Raw genomic sequence first — 16466 nt, forward strand, 5'->3', positions numbered from 1 at the left:
TGCAAGAAATTCTGAGTTAAAATTCTACTGCACTTTATTTTTTATAAGCTAATTAGAAGCAACTGTGGTAAACTGACAAAAGATGAACTGGTTCCAGTATGCATGAGGCTCAAACAACAAATCCCCCTCCTTAAAAAAAGTTTTAATAGAGAAAGGGAAAACATGCCTGGAAGATTGCAATCAGTTAATGTTTTGCAGTGCCTGTGTAAAACCAAGGGACAAATCCTTTTTATCTTGCTCTTGATAGTATCATTGGTTTTCTAAAATAGTGACTTCAGTCATAGATCCTCTGAACTAGTCATAAAGTGTCTTGCAGAGCGTGGCATTGATCTCTGATACATGGCATTTTGCAAAATGTTGCCTAAAAATAAAAAGAATACAAGAAAAACAGGTTGATTATTCCAGCCAAAATGGTCTGTAGTTATTTCCCAGTAGGATCATGGCTGTGAACAAAAGGACAATGGCAATTAGAAATCATGGTGTTATCCAGGTGAGACCTCTGTTTCTTGCTGGACTGTATGAGAAAGATTTATTAGGTCTTTCTGGGTCCTTTAATAAAAGGCTTTGCAACCCAAATCCTGACTTTCTCCAAAGGATGAGTGAGAGAGCTTTGAGATAGTTGTCTGCCCAATTGTATGCTGAGGTGTCAAAATTCAGTCATCATTCAAAGCAGCTGGACAAGATGAGAGATGAAATTGAAAACTTGATTCTTATTTTCCACTGAAGTGCTGAGCTGTGATAGCAATTAACTCGGGTCTCATGTTACCTTCCTTTCTCTTTGCTTTACTCTTTACTCCACTTCCTTTGCATCAATAATTATATTAACTAACCAAAGCTATATCTTGTGCAAAACTCTCTTGGGACCTGAAGTAGCTCAACAGGTGTTATAGCTGGCAAAGGGCATAAATGTGGGTGTGTCACACCTATGTTTCATTGGCCTGTCGGCACTGAAGTTACAAGTAAGAGTTTGCACCAAGACAAATCAGCTTTGTCTTCTGCTTCCTTTAGATCTCCTCATTGTGGCCTCTTGTTATCATCCAGAAAGCAGGATTGGATTAGAACAGCAGTAGCAGCAGCTCCAGTCCTATCACAGATACTTTCTTTCCCCCAAGATACACCACTCTTAACATCTTTAGTATCTTCTAAAAGACTATCGAGCAGATTATTTTTGCATAGTATGACTCTTGAAAGAATGTTATTGAATTGAAGCCTTATGTGAAGAGTTTGAGTTCAAAGATGGAGGGTTTTTTTTGCTTTCTACATTGCACCCTTAATGGAATGTTTAAAAGTTTTGTTTGTCATAGGAGGTCGAGATATGACTGGAAACCTGAAACTAAATTTCGCTGTTTATTATGCTTGTATGTACAAAATCCTTACCACTTACATATTAACACTGCAAGAATTAGGAACTGAAAAACTTAATAATTTTTCAGCATTTCTTAAGCTTTTAAAGTGTCTGTTTTGCAGTTTAGAATTTCATATAGTCACAGGAATATTTTAACCATCTCCAGCTCAAAATCTACTATATGGTGGGTTTTTTTTCCTAAATAAATTTATCCTATTTAAGCTAAAAGTAATTTTATTGTTTTATGAGCTTGTTTACTGTGTTTGATCTGCTTGTATGTATTGAAACATGGTATTCCTATCGTTACAGAATGAATCCAGAGAGCATATTGTTGCCTTCAACATGTTAAATTACAGAGCATGCAAAAATCTATGGAAATCTTGTGTAGAGCATCACACGTTTTTTCAGGCAAAGAAGTCACTACCTCATGAAAAAAAGATATTGTCGCATTATTGGACCCTGGGTTCTAGAAATCCAGCAAAGTAAGTATTGTGTGAAAGCATGCTTTGCTTTATAATGGAAACAGAAGGATTTCTGTCAGTGATAGCTCAGGTTGGTGTGGCCGAAATAAGTTCTACCTGCAGCTGTGTCCCAGTCTATATGTGAACCATTTGACAAGTTGTATAGCTGTGGTTTCAGTTTCCGCAATGTGGTGTTATTACAATAGAACTTTTCTTATAATTTCCTAAAAAGGTATTTGGATATGTTTTACTGGTATTGTTTCAACTTGCTATTTCAGCATAAGGTATAAAAACACTAAAAAGTAAAAATGTCATGTAGCTAATGATACAATAAGAGAATTTACAGAACAGATTTGTTTTGAACTGCTTACCCCTTAGTGTCATATTCACACTCTGTCTAATATGTTCGAGCAATTTCTGGAGTGTAGCATACCAACTGCTCACTACTGGCATCAAGATGAAAAACTATGTCCCATCCAAGTATTCAAGATACCACTTTTTTCACACTTGTATTATTTGCCTCATTGGGTTCTGCTAGTCATGGGGCTCGTGGTTTCATAGTGTTATCTAAGATCTAGTTCCCCAAAAGTAATACTTCATATAGCAAAATGACAGGCTCTGAAGTTGGGTTTGTTCCTTCCCACATGCACCGACTGGGCCCTAACTTTATTAAACTTAATCTGCCAGTTTATTGCCTAGGCACTTGATGTTGTAATGTCCTTCTGCATTTCTTCATAAGTCACCTTTATTTTTGCCATCCTGTGTGATTAGTATCCTCCACAAACTTTGTTCACTCTTTTCTCTAGGACGCTAGTGAGTAGGTTGAACAGAAGAACCCCAACAGATATTCCTCTAAGACTTCACTGCTGATATTTTCCCTATAAATCTAAACCATTTTTTCCTATTCTCTTTTATGTCACAAATGAATAGGTAATTCCTCCAAGTGAGGATCCTATTCCCTAGCTCCTTGGTTTCTTTACAGGTTTAAGGGACCTTGTCAAATGTCTTTTTGAAATCTTGAGTAGACTAAATCACTAGTTTAAAGTGGGAGGTTATATTCAGGTAGTTCTGCTGTTTCGTCTTAGAGGCTTTTAGATTTTATCATCAGTCCCAGTGATTTCTTCCATTATGTTGATTTGGTTGGTTTCATTTATCAGCAATTCAGCTATAGATGTGTCATGTCATGTGTTGTCGTCATCTCATCTATGTCCTGTCCCCACCCCTGAAAAAAATGAAATATATAAAAAAATTTTCATATTAATAGTGAATGAAAGAGTCTTATATCATTATCTTTTCTGAATGTGAGATGTTGGAGGGTTCTTTGGTCCTTTGATCATCTCTAGTCCCTGTAGACTCTCTAGAAACCTGCTTGTTCTGATTATTTTTGGAGAAGAATTTTGTTTTCTTTTTGTGGATGGTGTTTGTGGGCTTTTTGCAGTGTGTTTCCTTAACAGTTTAACTTTACATTTATTTTGTCAGACTGATTCTCTTTCCTATTTGCATAAGCCTCAACTTCTGAACGAGGTCATCATACTTCAGATAGCTTTACAGACTTTTGGCTTGCTTTTCATACTGCCATGTCTCGCTTTAGACACTGCAGAAATTCATTCCAACGGACTACTGTTGCTTGTAAATGAAACAGTTCACTGATGAGGTCTGTCCAACAGTAAGAAGGCTGATAATACCCTACCAACCACACCATACAACCCTGGAGGTTTTAAGATTGACTTGTTTTCAATAATTCTTTTCATCCAACTTCTGTCAGTTTTGAAGAGGGTTACGTTCAGGCTTTATCACCTTAAGTATCACAAGCTTTCTTCTGGAATTTGTGGCTTTCTTGTACTATGTTCTTTACACTCATGTGAGGCAAATATCCCAGCATTTATAGTATCAGGTCAAATAGTTGAACTCTTGCAACCCTTTACTACAATTTCTTGTTTGTACATCTCTGTGCCTTTCTAGATTCTCTTAGCTTAAGGTACTAGTGGAATTCCATTTAAATTAGTCTGAGTTGTATAAATCACCTGTAAGCCTTATTCTAAGGGCAGGCTGAATCACATCTTGCAAATTGAGAGGTAAGTTCATTCAGTGTTTCTGGACTGAATGCTGAATAACCTGTCCTAGGCACATTTTCATTCCTTGCTGAAAATGTTCCTATTTTTTCATAAAGGATAACCTCGGTAATAGATGCGAGCAAGGAACTGTCACCTCAAGATATTAGCCTATTCCAGAAAGGCATTAGCAGCCTCTCAGTATGTTTGCTGAGAAATATCCTCATATTTGACATCTGAAGAACAGCTACTTGGAGTTCAGGAGATTGTTTATGTACCTTAACTGAAATATCTAGAGAATATATGGTTAAAGTGATTCTGTGGTCAGGGTTAGGGCTCTGGCTTCCATTACATGAGTTATGTTGCACCTCAAAAGTCACCTGCATTGGAAAATGTATGAACAGGCACTTGTAAAAAAGGAAAACTGATTAATGCAAAATATGTGGAATTCTTGAAGACGAATTTTTCATAATACATCCTCTTCTTCCACTCTCCCTCCCTGCTCCACCCATGTAAGCTGCCTTTGAAAGAATCTCTCTTTTTGTAGAAGACCAGAGTAGTTGGTGCGTTGTCATTGGTATTCAGAAGACTTGCAGAGATAAAATGGATAATACAGGCAAAAGCTTCTCCTGAGTTAATGGATTGTGTGTTTACTAAGTTTAAAAACACATGGGTAACTGATTTTGATATATTGATGCTTCATATTGCATTCTTCCTCTTTGTTTTTTAAACTGGGAGAAGCTTCAAAAGTACACATTTAGAAGATGGAGTGAATTTGCTTTAAAATCATGAACAAGAAACATAAATACTTCAGAATGTAAAAAGTGTTTTGGATTGCTTTTTTTCTCTTATGTAAACAAACAGTACAATGCAAAGCATACTTAAGGTTTTATATTAGCATGAGTAATAGCCACAGCATAAAAAACTTTACTACAGGGCTGAAAAGTCTCAATTACATTAAAGTCATCACATGTTCTGCCTTCCCAGCCACCCATTATGTACAGCTCAGGACTTTGTGAGCCAAAGATGGTTTCTCTGTAACTCATAAACTGCTTCTGTTCTATGAGAAATCCTAGGCCTGTAAACTTGAGGACGAGTAGCTTATCTCGCTGCTTGTCTTGTGGAATGCTGTATAAAAAGATGCATAAAAGTCAATTTATTTCAATTTCAATCTACTTTAAGAATTTCTTTGTGCTGTATAATTTCACTAGTAAGGTTCTTTTTCTGACGCAACCCTTATCAGGTTCTTGTCACAAGAAGCAGTCCAGACTTGGGGATCCCCTTTTCATGTCAGATCTTTCTCTAATGGTTTATTCCTATAAGGAACACATCACTCAAACGTGGCTTCCTTCTGGAAATAGAGGGTGGTCTGGTATAGCTCTTATTTGCTGAGGCAGGAGGTAGATGGTTAAAGTAGCAATGTGCTCAGTGAAACCCTTCATGAATTATTACCTCATTATAAGTTTTACCAGGGAACATCTAGAATATTTTGCCTGTATTGAACCATGTTTTTTCAAGCAGTTGGTTCAGTGCCAATAGGACATACTGAATTTCCTGTTTTCTCCTCCATCATCTTAAACACAATTGAGTTAAAAATAAGTCTCAGAAAAAGCTATTTTTACTCAGGCCTGTGATTAGCATTGTAGCAGGGATTACCGGTTTTATTGCTGCAAGTGCAGGACAGCAAATGGCTCTGTGAGAGTGCAAATGCATAAGTAAAGGGGGGTAAACACATGGGACTCCTTAAAACACATAGATTATAAAATTGTCTTTCATAAGCATATTTCACTTACATTTTCTGTGCAAAATAATTAATGTACAGGTTTTTTAATTTCTTTTCAGGTCTGTAAACAGCCAGTACTGCAGAAAAGTTATAGGTGGGATGGTTTGGAACCCATCAATGAGACGATCTTTATCTGTTGAGCATCTAGAGACCAAAAGCCTTCCTTCTCGATCACCTCCTGTTACCCCTAACTGGTAAATCCAGCTTCAGCCTTTCTCATACCTTCCAGCCTCCCACCTTTTCTAATTGTATGTCATCTAGTAGAATAATTTATGTAGTGTGTCAATATATATTTAAACATTGTTAGAATATATATGATGACAGAAGAGTGGGTGTCACCTCAGCTTTAGCAAGGCTTTTGAGATACTGTCTGCCAAAATATTATACCCAAGTTAAGACATCATGTTCTGGAAGGGTGGACAATAAGATAGTTTTAAAAAAATGGTTGGATGGCTGGTCTCAAAAGGGAGTAGTTAACGGCTCGTACTCTACCTGGATGCCAGCAACAAGTGGACTACTGTAGGGGTCTGTCTTGGGACCTGTTCTGCTTAACATCTTCATGACCTGGAGGAGACAATGTAGTGCTTGCTCATAAAGTTTGCAGATGACACCAAACTGGGGCAGGCGAGTCAATAAGCTTCGGGGCAGGCCTGCTATCCAAAGGGAGCTTGGTAGTCTGGAGAAATGAGCCGACACAAACTGTATGAAATTCAGTGAAGACAAATGCAAAGTCCTGGGAAGGAAGAACCCAGTGCAACAGTATTGTCTGCAGTGCAACTCTCTGGAAAAGGACCTGGTAGTCTTTGTAGGCAGCAAGCTGTGCATGAGATATCTGATGTGTCCTGGCCTCAAAGAAGCCCACAGCAACCTGGCAGCATTAACAGTAGCATAGATGGTAGATCAAGGGAAGTGATTATCCCCGTTTTGCTCAGCATTCGTTAGACCTTATTAGAATGCTGCAGCCTCTTTTGTGTCCACGAATACAAGAAAGACACTGCCAAACTGGAGCAAGCTCAGCAAAGGCCACCAGCCACCAAGATAGTCAGGAGGCTGGAGCACTTACCCTGTGAGGAAAGACTGAGAAAATGGCATCTGTTCAGCCAGGAGAAGTAAGGGTTTCCCGGATGCCTAATAACAGCCTGGCGATACTTAGGAGGAGGCTAGCTAGAGGAGGAGGCCATGTTCTCCACTGTTGCATGGTGGGAGCACGAGGCAACAGGTAAGTGTTGGAACAAGAGAGGCTCTGTCTAGAGATAATGACAAACTGCTTCTTCACAGGGATGGTTGAGCAGTGGTTGCTTAGAGAAGCTGTGCAGTCTTCATCCTTCAAGTTTTTTGAGATCTGACTGGATAAAACCTTAGGCAGCCTGCTCTGACCTCAGTTGACCCTCCTTTGAGACAGAGGTTTGAACTAGATGACTTCCATATGTCCCTTCCAACCTGAATTATCCTATGATTAGAACTTTAACAATACAAGTAACATTTTAAAGGGTGGAAAAACCCCAAATCAGTTCAGTGTACTGAACCTAGCAGTGTATGCTTGCCTAGTATACCCTGTAAAATGTTTAAAAATCGATTCTTTAAAGTGATACCCATTGACCTGTCATGAAGATTTCAGGACATAGATTCAAAGTGTAATTTCTATCCTATTGCATAAAGTTTTATGAATTATCCTGATCTTCCAACTTGTGTTTGTGTTCCTTGTTTTTAAGGCGGAGTCCTAGACTACGGCATGAAATTCGTAAACCACGACACTCATCTGTAGATAACCTTACAAATGAGATTAGTTATATTACCGAAACAGAAGATGTTTTTTATACATATAAGGGCTCTCCAACATCAAAAGACAGTGATTCGGAGTTCTCTCAGAACTGTAGTCCACAGAGGAGGTAAGGCGTTCTGCAAACAATTTGCCTTTTTTTTAAAAAAAAAACAAACAAAAACCAAACAGCTTTAGTATGAAACAATCATCGTTCATTATAATATTAAAATGAGTTCACACAGTTTTATGTCTTCATAAACATAATGTCTTCATAAATTTATTTTGACAAATTGCTAAACTGCAAATGCCATGGTACAAAATGACAGGTTAAAAACAAACCAGCCTTTCATCCCTAAATGATTCTCAGTAGTTGAGTCCTCAGTAAAATTAGAGAAGCTGTTAAGGCATGCCTGTTCATATCTGCAATATCCTGTTTCCTAGTAGCTTCTGCATCCCTTTCCTTCTTGTTATCAACTCTTCCTTTATTTTTTTTCATGGGGGAACACCTATGGAACTCTCTTAAGAGCTCACCTACATTCCACAGCATAAGCTCAGCATTGTCAGCTGGAAGAGTCACTGCATTTAAGTAAACACAAGAACATAATGATGCTAGCGGTTGTCCGTCTTTTCCTTCCTCAGATGAACTGTAGGTTGCCAGTCTAAAGGCAATCTCCACTTTTTGCCTTGGGGCATTTCTGCTGTCTTGCTTGAAGACCAACTTGTTCTCCCCTGCGGCAATCTAACCACTGCTAGTTCTGCTTACAGGGCTTGAAGTCCCTATCTTTGTGCACTGATGATTTGTTTGCTCATGTATTCTATTTTGTGTGGCTTCACTGTTATCTTACAGAGGCATTTCTTGATGAGTAATTTCAGATTACCACAATACTAACTTCAGAAATAATGTACAAAGTCATTGATTGTTCAGTCTCAAAAAGAAAATAGAGCTACTTTAAAGCTTTCAGCTGAGGAGAACACTATGTATTGCAATGCAGGTTCCTTTGTAATGTTAAAAAAGGATAATGCTTTCTAGTGATCCCTGGTAACTAAGGCAAGGTATATTTTGAGAAGCAATGTATTAATGGAAGCTGATAGGACTCACCTACCTCTGTGACAGTGAGAAGCTACTAACTGTAGCTTTAACTCTGGATTTAAAGTCTTCTTCAAATTGTAATTTATTGTTATTTATTATTATTTATTGTTACTATATTACAGCAGAGAGGTTTCTATGAAAGAAGGGGAAAAGTAACATGTATGCATATTTGGAGTTTGTCACTGTGGTGTTTTGAGTTGTTCTTCTATTTTTTTGACTGGAAGTCAGATGAACCTTAGTACTAGTAGTGTTAGTAATAGGCATGATCATATATAAAAGCAATGCCTCTGTGTTGTGAATAGTCATAGATAAGAAACCATATATTTCCTGTGTCTTAACATTTGCAGATTATACACTTTTAGAAGTATTTTCTGAGTAAAATAATGAGAGCCAGACCATAAGATGATGAGGGTAGAAGCTGTAGACAGAAAACTAAGTTAGCATGCTGTGTTTTGTGACTGGCAGGCTGTCCCCTGCCAATTAGTACTGTTGGGTTTTTTCTTTTATTTTCCTTTTTCTTTTCTTCCCCTGTAGTTTTTTTCCTTTGATTCCTGTTTCACCTTTCCTATGTCTATGAAGAATGGAGTAGGAAAGCCTGCTTTTCTGTGTTTCTCAGACAGTGAAAATAGTATGGTCTAAATTTGAAAATAGCACATTCATTTATTTTCTGAGCATTAAATGACTATGCTGTGTCTGAGTAATATCACTTACTGTGGCGAAGATTACTGTTATTACCTCACATAAATGAAATTTTCTACACACTTTATCCCCAACATGTTCTTGGTTTCTTGGGTATGTTTATAATATTTGATACTTTGCAGATAACTGCAAAAATGCTTGCATAAATCTGATTAATTTAAATTTGAATTGTGTTTTGAAAGGAGAATGTAATGCATGGAATGAATGATCCTTTATTGTATTGGCTGTTACTTTCATGAAGTAAAATGGTCATTAATACTTTCCTTTTTAACAACTGAGGTAAAATATACAATAACCATACAAATAAACAATTTCTTCTCTACACTGAGGTCTTCAACAGTTTGTTAGTCCCCATTCTAGTTCTTTTGTATTCTTACAGTAGTCATTACTTGCCTCACTTCCCTTGTTGAAAGATGTAAAGTTAAATTAAGTATATATGTGTAGTCAAATCTTTCTTTCCCTGAATGGTTTACTGAGAGAGGGAATCTTGCCCTATCAGCTAAATCTGTTTTGTGGAGGGAAAAAGTGTGTATCTTCATTATTAAATATGACAAACACTTGTCCTGAACTTCTGCCACATTTCAGGAGTATTTAGATATTAACTATAAATTACCTTGCAGTGAACCAATAAAGCCAACTTACCCATCTTTGCCATGCTGGTTTTCCGTAGATTGAATTGGTGTAACTGAAACAAGTTATAGAACAAAATTGAAATTGTAAATCTGGTTTTAATTTTCCTTAGAGGATAGCCAAGAGCAACTTCCCATAGTCCTGCTAACATATGTTGTCCTTAGTCTCAGATGGCAGGCTAGAGAGTAAAAAAAAGCCCTCTATCAGAAAAGGTGTTAGTTATTGCTAATTGTAACTAATGAATAGCTTTGATGTGAAAAAAATCTGAAAATTTTTGAGCTACTAGCAAACAACTGAGATGCTAGTTTTTAATTGCTGAATTGTTACTTCTGGGACCTCAAATCTTATAATCATGCAGCTGCTTGATTTTTGTAAACTAAGTACATTTACATCAATTTCATGTACTGTATCTGAAGCTCAAGACTGTGCAAGCTGCAATTAGCACAGGATATGGCTCTCCTCTATTTTTCAGGATGCCATCAGCATTTCAGGGGTGGGGGGATAGTTTTCACCTGTTTGACTTCAGGCCCCTGGGTAATGTCCGAAGTCCTTTATGTCAAATGACACGTGGTCCAACACAGACCTGCCTTCAAACAGATCTGTTGTGATACAGTGCTTTTTGACACAGCCATATAGGTGAAATTTATATAACAAGACTTATTGTGTTCCTAATTCTGCCAAGGCACGTTTGGAACCTTGGTGGATATCTGAACTTTAGAAGCCACCACAGCTGGCAGAGTACATACACCTGTACTTTTATTTCCCTGTATACTGTTTTTTACCTCCTGACAATACCAATTATAATTATTTTCTTAATAATTGATTTTCTATCTTGCTGTGTTTGCTCGCTTAAGGGAATGAATCAAGTTCTATTTTCTTTTGATGAAATAGTACACAATTTATAAAACAAATTATGTGGAATACCTCTTAGTTTAGAGGGCATAAAACACATCAGCTATTAACATTTCTCTTCCATTTCTTTAAATGTGCTGTACTGTATCGACATGTCAATACCTAGAACTATGTTTCCTGTTACATACTTGTAAATAAGCATGCTGGGCATGAGAGCCAGGAATATTTTGTTGTTTACTATGTTGTTTCTCTGAAGAATACAAGTCATTATTTAAAAAAATGTACTTTGTATGACCATTCTACCTTCTAACAGAAATTTATGAGGTATATCCTACAGGCTGTGCCTGGAAAAAAGGAAATTAGAAAACAGAGCAAATTACACACATAGGTGAACTAAAGAAAACCAGGGCAAGCTTCTGAGCCTCGTGTTGGTGTAGCTAGACTGCTTCTGCTACCCAAATTATCTAAGGTACTTTCACATTCAAGTACAATTTGAGGCTCAGACATAGTGAAAAGAAGCAATTTTTCTCTCCGATTAGTGCCCACAGAAAAGATTGGAGCTGTCTATTACATATGTATTATAGACAAAAAATTGCTCTAATCCCAAATTAACATATATTAAATAGAGCTTTATTCACAGGGCATGAATAGGTTTGCCTGTCTAAGCCAACCATCTCAAATCACAGCTGCATACAAAACCTGTCATCAAAGACAGTGCTGAAGAGGACTTCAAGAGGATTTTTGTTTAGCCCAGGGCTCCCCAGCCTTTGTGAAGAAAGCTTCCCTTGTCAGTTCTCTCTCCTCTTTGTGGCCCTGCTGCTGTCCGACTCATCCGACTGCTACTGCCACTGAAAAATTAACACTAACACAGACATGGAGCCCACACTGAGCCTTCCGAAGTCTCATAGGTTGCTTTCTGTGTTATACCACACTTTCTGTTATGGCTGTGCCTCACCAGTTCAGAACAGGTAATCCAGTCTATCTTCTGACTGTATGTTGTGCTCACTCTGTCACTATACTTATCCCATGGCTGCATACATATCCACATGCTGGTACTATTATTTTGTTCTAAAATGAATTCAAGAATAATATTGAGATAAAAAACATACTAATTAAGTGCACTTGTTTGAGAACTGTTTTTCAGTTAAAATTCACTTTCCCTAGTCTTGGCTTCAGCTTCCCTGAAGATGTTTTTCTTGATTTGCATTTTCTTCATTGAAGCACTTCTGCTACTGACTTATTACATTTCTTATTTTAAGCAAGATAGAAAACCTGTCTGTTCTGTGAGGTTACATATCTTCTCTTCAGATGTCCTTAAATGCTGAGGTATGCATTAGGAAAGAGTTGTGAATATGAAGTCTTATGGCTTTCCTTTAAGATAGAAAATAAATGAAATTATATTATGAGGGTTTATTTCTAAAGTTATTTCTACTGAAAAGCTTCTTTAATTTGGGTGGGTTTTGTCTGGGTGTTTTTTGGTTTTGGTTCCCCCCCCCCCAAGTTGTGTCATACCAACAGGCTACCTGGTGTGAACCCATCCCGACCATCTGTTGTCCTGATAGGTAGCCTGCATAAAGCTCCTGGAAGGGCTTGCCTTTGAAATAAAATGTTTCCCTTTCAGTGTAACAGGTTTAAACCACAGCTGGTCACTTTTAAAGGCAGGCTGATGGACTTGTGCAGCGAATTCTTTTAATCAAGTTTACACCCACCCACCCCCCCTTTTTTTTTTAGCCTGGTCTGGTTTCTGAAGATTACCACCATTGCAATTTTTCTTGATAAAGGTACCACTAAAATTTCCAAATTTGGAATGAGGAAAGCCTTTTCTGGTGTAGAGGAGCAAATCATCATTACTGATATGCCATTCCGTGACACTAATGCAATCTCTGTCATTTGAGGGCAAAAGGCAACAGTAAAAATGAAGTAGTTATATTGAAATCTGTGACACTGCTTCAGAACCAGGTTGGGAAATTGCAGAATGTCTTCAATTTAAGCCGTAACCTTCAAATCTAATTTAGCTTTAACTGGGGTAATAGGCTGATTATATTTTGGAATCAGGTACTCTGGCATGCTTGATCTTTTATCTGATGGCAATTTTTTGTCTTGAAAGACTCTGCTGTCCATCTCCAGTGCAATTTCTGGTTCTCAATATTGACATTTGATTTAAATAAATTTAAAATATAGATAATACATATGGAATGTAACTTAGAGCTTATCATACCCAGTAGTTCATTCGTGGCATCCTTCGCCAATGAATTGTTACAAGAACAGAAAAAAAATTGAAAGAAACTAGCTTACCCTTTTCCTTCAGGTAAATGAGTGAAAATTGAAATGACTACAATGAGTTTGTGGTTTTGTTTATGTTCAATTATTTTTTGTAAATTGAAGATCTGTGGATTTAAATGTTTCAAAAATAACGCATTTTAAACACTTGGTGAACTTAAAATACCAAGGTCCAAGGTTTGCCATGAAAATATAGACATGTAACTGAGTAGCATTTAAGGAGCTTTGAACTTTAATTTTCCCTGTGTGTTCCTTTCCTTTTTCTCAAGCATCTCATGGTGCCTGAGGTGTGATACAGATGTTCACACTTCACAGTGAAATGAGAAATGAAAGTGAATGAATGTCAAGAAGTGAAAACTGAAAACCACTGTGTTGTTTAATACTTTTAACCTCTGAGCAACCAGCTGCAGGAAGCTGTATGGTTTTTAGCCAGTCCCTATGAAAAGGAAAAAGTGTATTCCAATCTTTCCCTGTTCATGGATTTAAGGTTTTAATCCAGCTTTGTGAGAAGACTGTATGTTGCTACCAACACCCACGCTTGCCCCTTAATTGAGTGTTGTCTCACTAAAGTAAGCTGGTGTTAGAAGCAAAGGGTTACTGAAACAAACAGGTTCAGGATAATTCTATTCATGTTATCTAGGCAGGACTAATTTCTCCTTTATGTGAGGTGCAGAGCTCATTTTTGACCTTGTAAATTCAGGTGTAATGGCTTGTGTTTTTTAAAAGTTTTATACTATAGGTGGAATAGTTTGGAGTGTTGATCTAGCTGTTGCTTTGTTTCTTAATGCCCTTTTTCATGCTTTTGAACACCCTTTTCGGAGTGGAAGGGGGACATGCTAGTAAGAATACATAAATTTAATTATGTACATAAGATGTTATTTTAAGGGAAAAACCTGGATTATTGACATGGAAAAGTAACCTGATAAAGCTGTGTGGAGGGTCTTGCTACTTGAACTGTATTCAGTTCCCTTGTTTGCTCTGTAATTAAATCAACCAAAAATGTCTCCTTGGTTTAGAACAGCAGACTGCATAGGAACAAGTGTTTTGGTAGTTTTTTAGGGCTGACTCAGTGACCTAACAGAAGAGATCAGCTGTGAAATTTTCTGTTTAGCCTGTATTTCAGAAAGATTATTGTAAAATACATTTCTAAGTGATGAGGTATAGTACCAGTCAGTTAAAAAAACCCATACTGACAGATGAGGCATTATAGATCTCTTCAAAGTCATACACTGATTGGTGAGATAAACCTGGGTCATAGGCATAAGCATATGATATATGAGAACCGGAAGGCTGAGGGGTGTTGAGGTGGTGTTGGTCATATTGGCCTTCCTCTGCCAAAAGAGGGTTGTCTCTTCTTGGAGGTGGAAAACAAAAACATGTGAGGCAATGGACGCAGGTTACAGTAAGGGAAATGCTCAAAAGACAGTAGCGGGGAGAAAACCAGAAAAATCACGTTAAGGTACACATTGACAGAAAGGTGGAGGTGTTTCCATCCTTGGAGAACCTCAGACACAGCATGATGAGGGCCTGAATGTCCTCATCTAACTTTGATGTTGGCTGTTCTTTCAACAAGAGTTTATATGATCTCTCAAGATCCCTTCCAACATAAATTACTTTGAGTCTACAATTCTGCTTGTTATGCAGGAATATATTACGTTTATAAGTTTTTCTCTTAAAATCAAACATGCTTGCAAAGCTATAAACCTCTAACTTACATTCTAAAACTATCTTTTGCTGGTGATATAGATGGCATAGCATGTACAGTGCCAGAGTTGGAGGGGAAGGAAATGAAATGATCAACTAGTATACAAAAAGGAAATACACTTGCACTATACTATGAATTTCTGGAAGTCCATATATGCTCCTGCTGTAAGTGTGATGCATCATCTGGTGAAGGTATTGCACTGAAAATAGACTTCCTGAACGTATGCTGTATTTGTTCAATTCTTTCAGCTTACTCTTTTGATAGACAATAAACTGTAGCTGCATAGTGAGATTTTGGTGAATGTACTGTGGGGATACATGATTACTTTAACTAAAATATAATTCCTTTTATGAACAAAATTTTTAAAGCACTTCAGTTAATGAAGGTACCCTTCAGATGTATCCAGCCAACTCCTAGTAACTACTTTCTTGGTAGAAAATGGCAAATAATGAAAAAAAATTAGTTATCTTTAATTCTTAATCATATACAGATGTGTTCAATTCCTTGTTCTTACAAAATCTGCTGCATTTCACAAAAGACTGTTGTGCTTGTTCACGTACTTCAGTCTTTCTCAAGGAAGATGGCCTTCTAATACTAGGCAGTGGATCTCAGAAAATTTAAATTAGTTTCAAATTAGAACTCGGGACTACTACTAATAGACCTTTGAGTTTTACTGTGCTCTTCCACTCAAATATACATGAAAATACTGAAAATTTTTGCTTATATGTAAACCTTTCCTTTTTAAATATATATCCTTATTAAAATGTACTACACTTTTCTTGCCAGTTCAAAAAACAATCATTTTGCATCCAAAAAGAAAAGTCTTAAAGTTGAATTGCAAATTAGTTGTAAGACAAATTTTGCAGCAAGCCGAGCAATTGCAGAGTATCAGAATACATGAAACTTTCCATAAAAGTCAATAAACTGGAATATGGTCCATAGAGGCAATGCAGAGTAACTGAAAGTATTCTTTTATGGGACATGGCAGTGGATGTTTGGAATTTACAGAAAATAACTGAAAGTTGTGGATACCATTGAAGTCTGCAAGTTTTTTCTGTAATGGTACTCTTAAGTATGCAGTACTAAGGATATACATGGCCTTCTTACACAGTTGTTTTGTTCGTAGAAATGCTGAAGATTAACTGTGCAAGTCATTCTGTATAAAATTTCTCTAAAAGGCAGCAAAAATGTGCTACTGTAAATATCTTCTGCATATCTGGCTTATGAGTAATAATTCCAGTTTTAATGGTGAGTTCTCAGAAAAGAGGTGATAATGGAAGTGCTGGCACATTCAATCTCCCCAGCCCTGCAGGTGTTACAGTAAAATAAGCTTTAAGAACTTCAAGAACACCACAAGGGCATAAACCTACAGATGTTTCCTTCAGTTGTTTGTAAAGGGGGAGTTTTGCTACAGTTCTATTGTTTCAGTTGTCCCTTTTCTCTTGGGGTTTTACTCTGCCGTAGTTTATAATCTTCAGTTCTCAGAATAGTGGAATACCCTGGTAGGGCGCACTGAAATGGGGAGGAGGGGTCTTTCTTAAGACCTTTCCTTTCTGTCTTCTTGACAGAAGGAGGAGAGTTAGATTTATTTTTTTTTGTTTTAGGGCAAAGAGTCTTTATAATAAAACTATCACTGACACAGCAATCCATAGCGAGTCAAAGATTGAAGTGGCATCATTTTAGATATATTGTGGACTAAGGAAGAGAAACTACGTGCAGTTTTAAAGTGTTTGCTTGTTAGCTGCACCAATGGAAAGCTTTATCTCCTTGCAAGGAAGGGCACTCTTTCTTGATGAAAAAGTTGAATG

General features: G+C 37.2%; 1 protein-coding gene across 8 annotated transcripts in view; it reads left to right on the forward strand.

Moving 5' to 3' along the window:
- PTPN3 (protein tyrosine phosphatase non-receptor type 3) overlaps positions 1-16466 on the forward strand; it is a 136984-nt gene that overhangs the window by 77638 nt on the left and 42880 nt on the right. For all 8 annotated transcript variants that reach the window (XM_064443259.1, XM_064443258.1, XM_064443256.1 and 5 more), the window contains 3 exons: positions 1655-1827; positions 5700-5834; positions 7353-7529. In XM_064443259.1, the coding sequence (XP_064299329.1) occupies positions 1655-1827; positions 5700-5834; positions 7353-7529 (485 nt within the window). The remainder of the gene's footprint in view (positions 1-1654; positions 1828-5699; positions 5835-7352; positions 7530-16466) is intronic.

Source organism: Phalacrocorax carbo, chromosome 2, assembly GCF_963921805.1.
Source record: "Phalacrocorax carbo chromosome 2, bPhaCar2.1, whole genome shotgun sequence".
In the NCBI taxonomy this organism is placed as follows: Eukaryota; Metazoa; Chordata; class Aves; order Suliformes; family Phalacrocoracidae; genus Phalacrocorax; species Phalacrocorax carbo.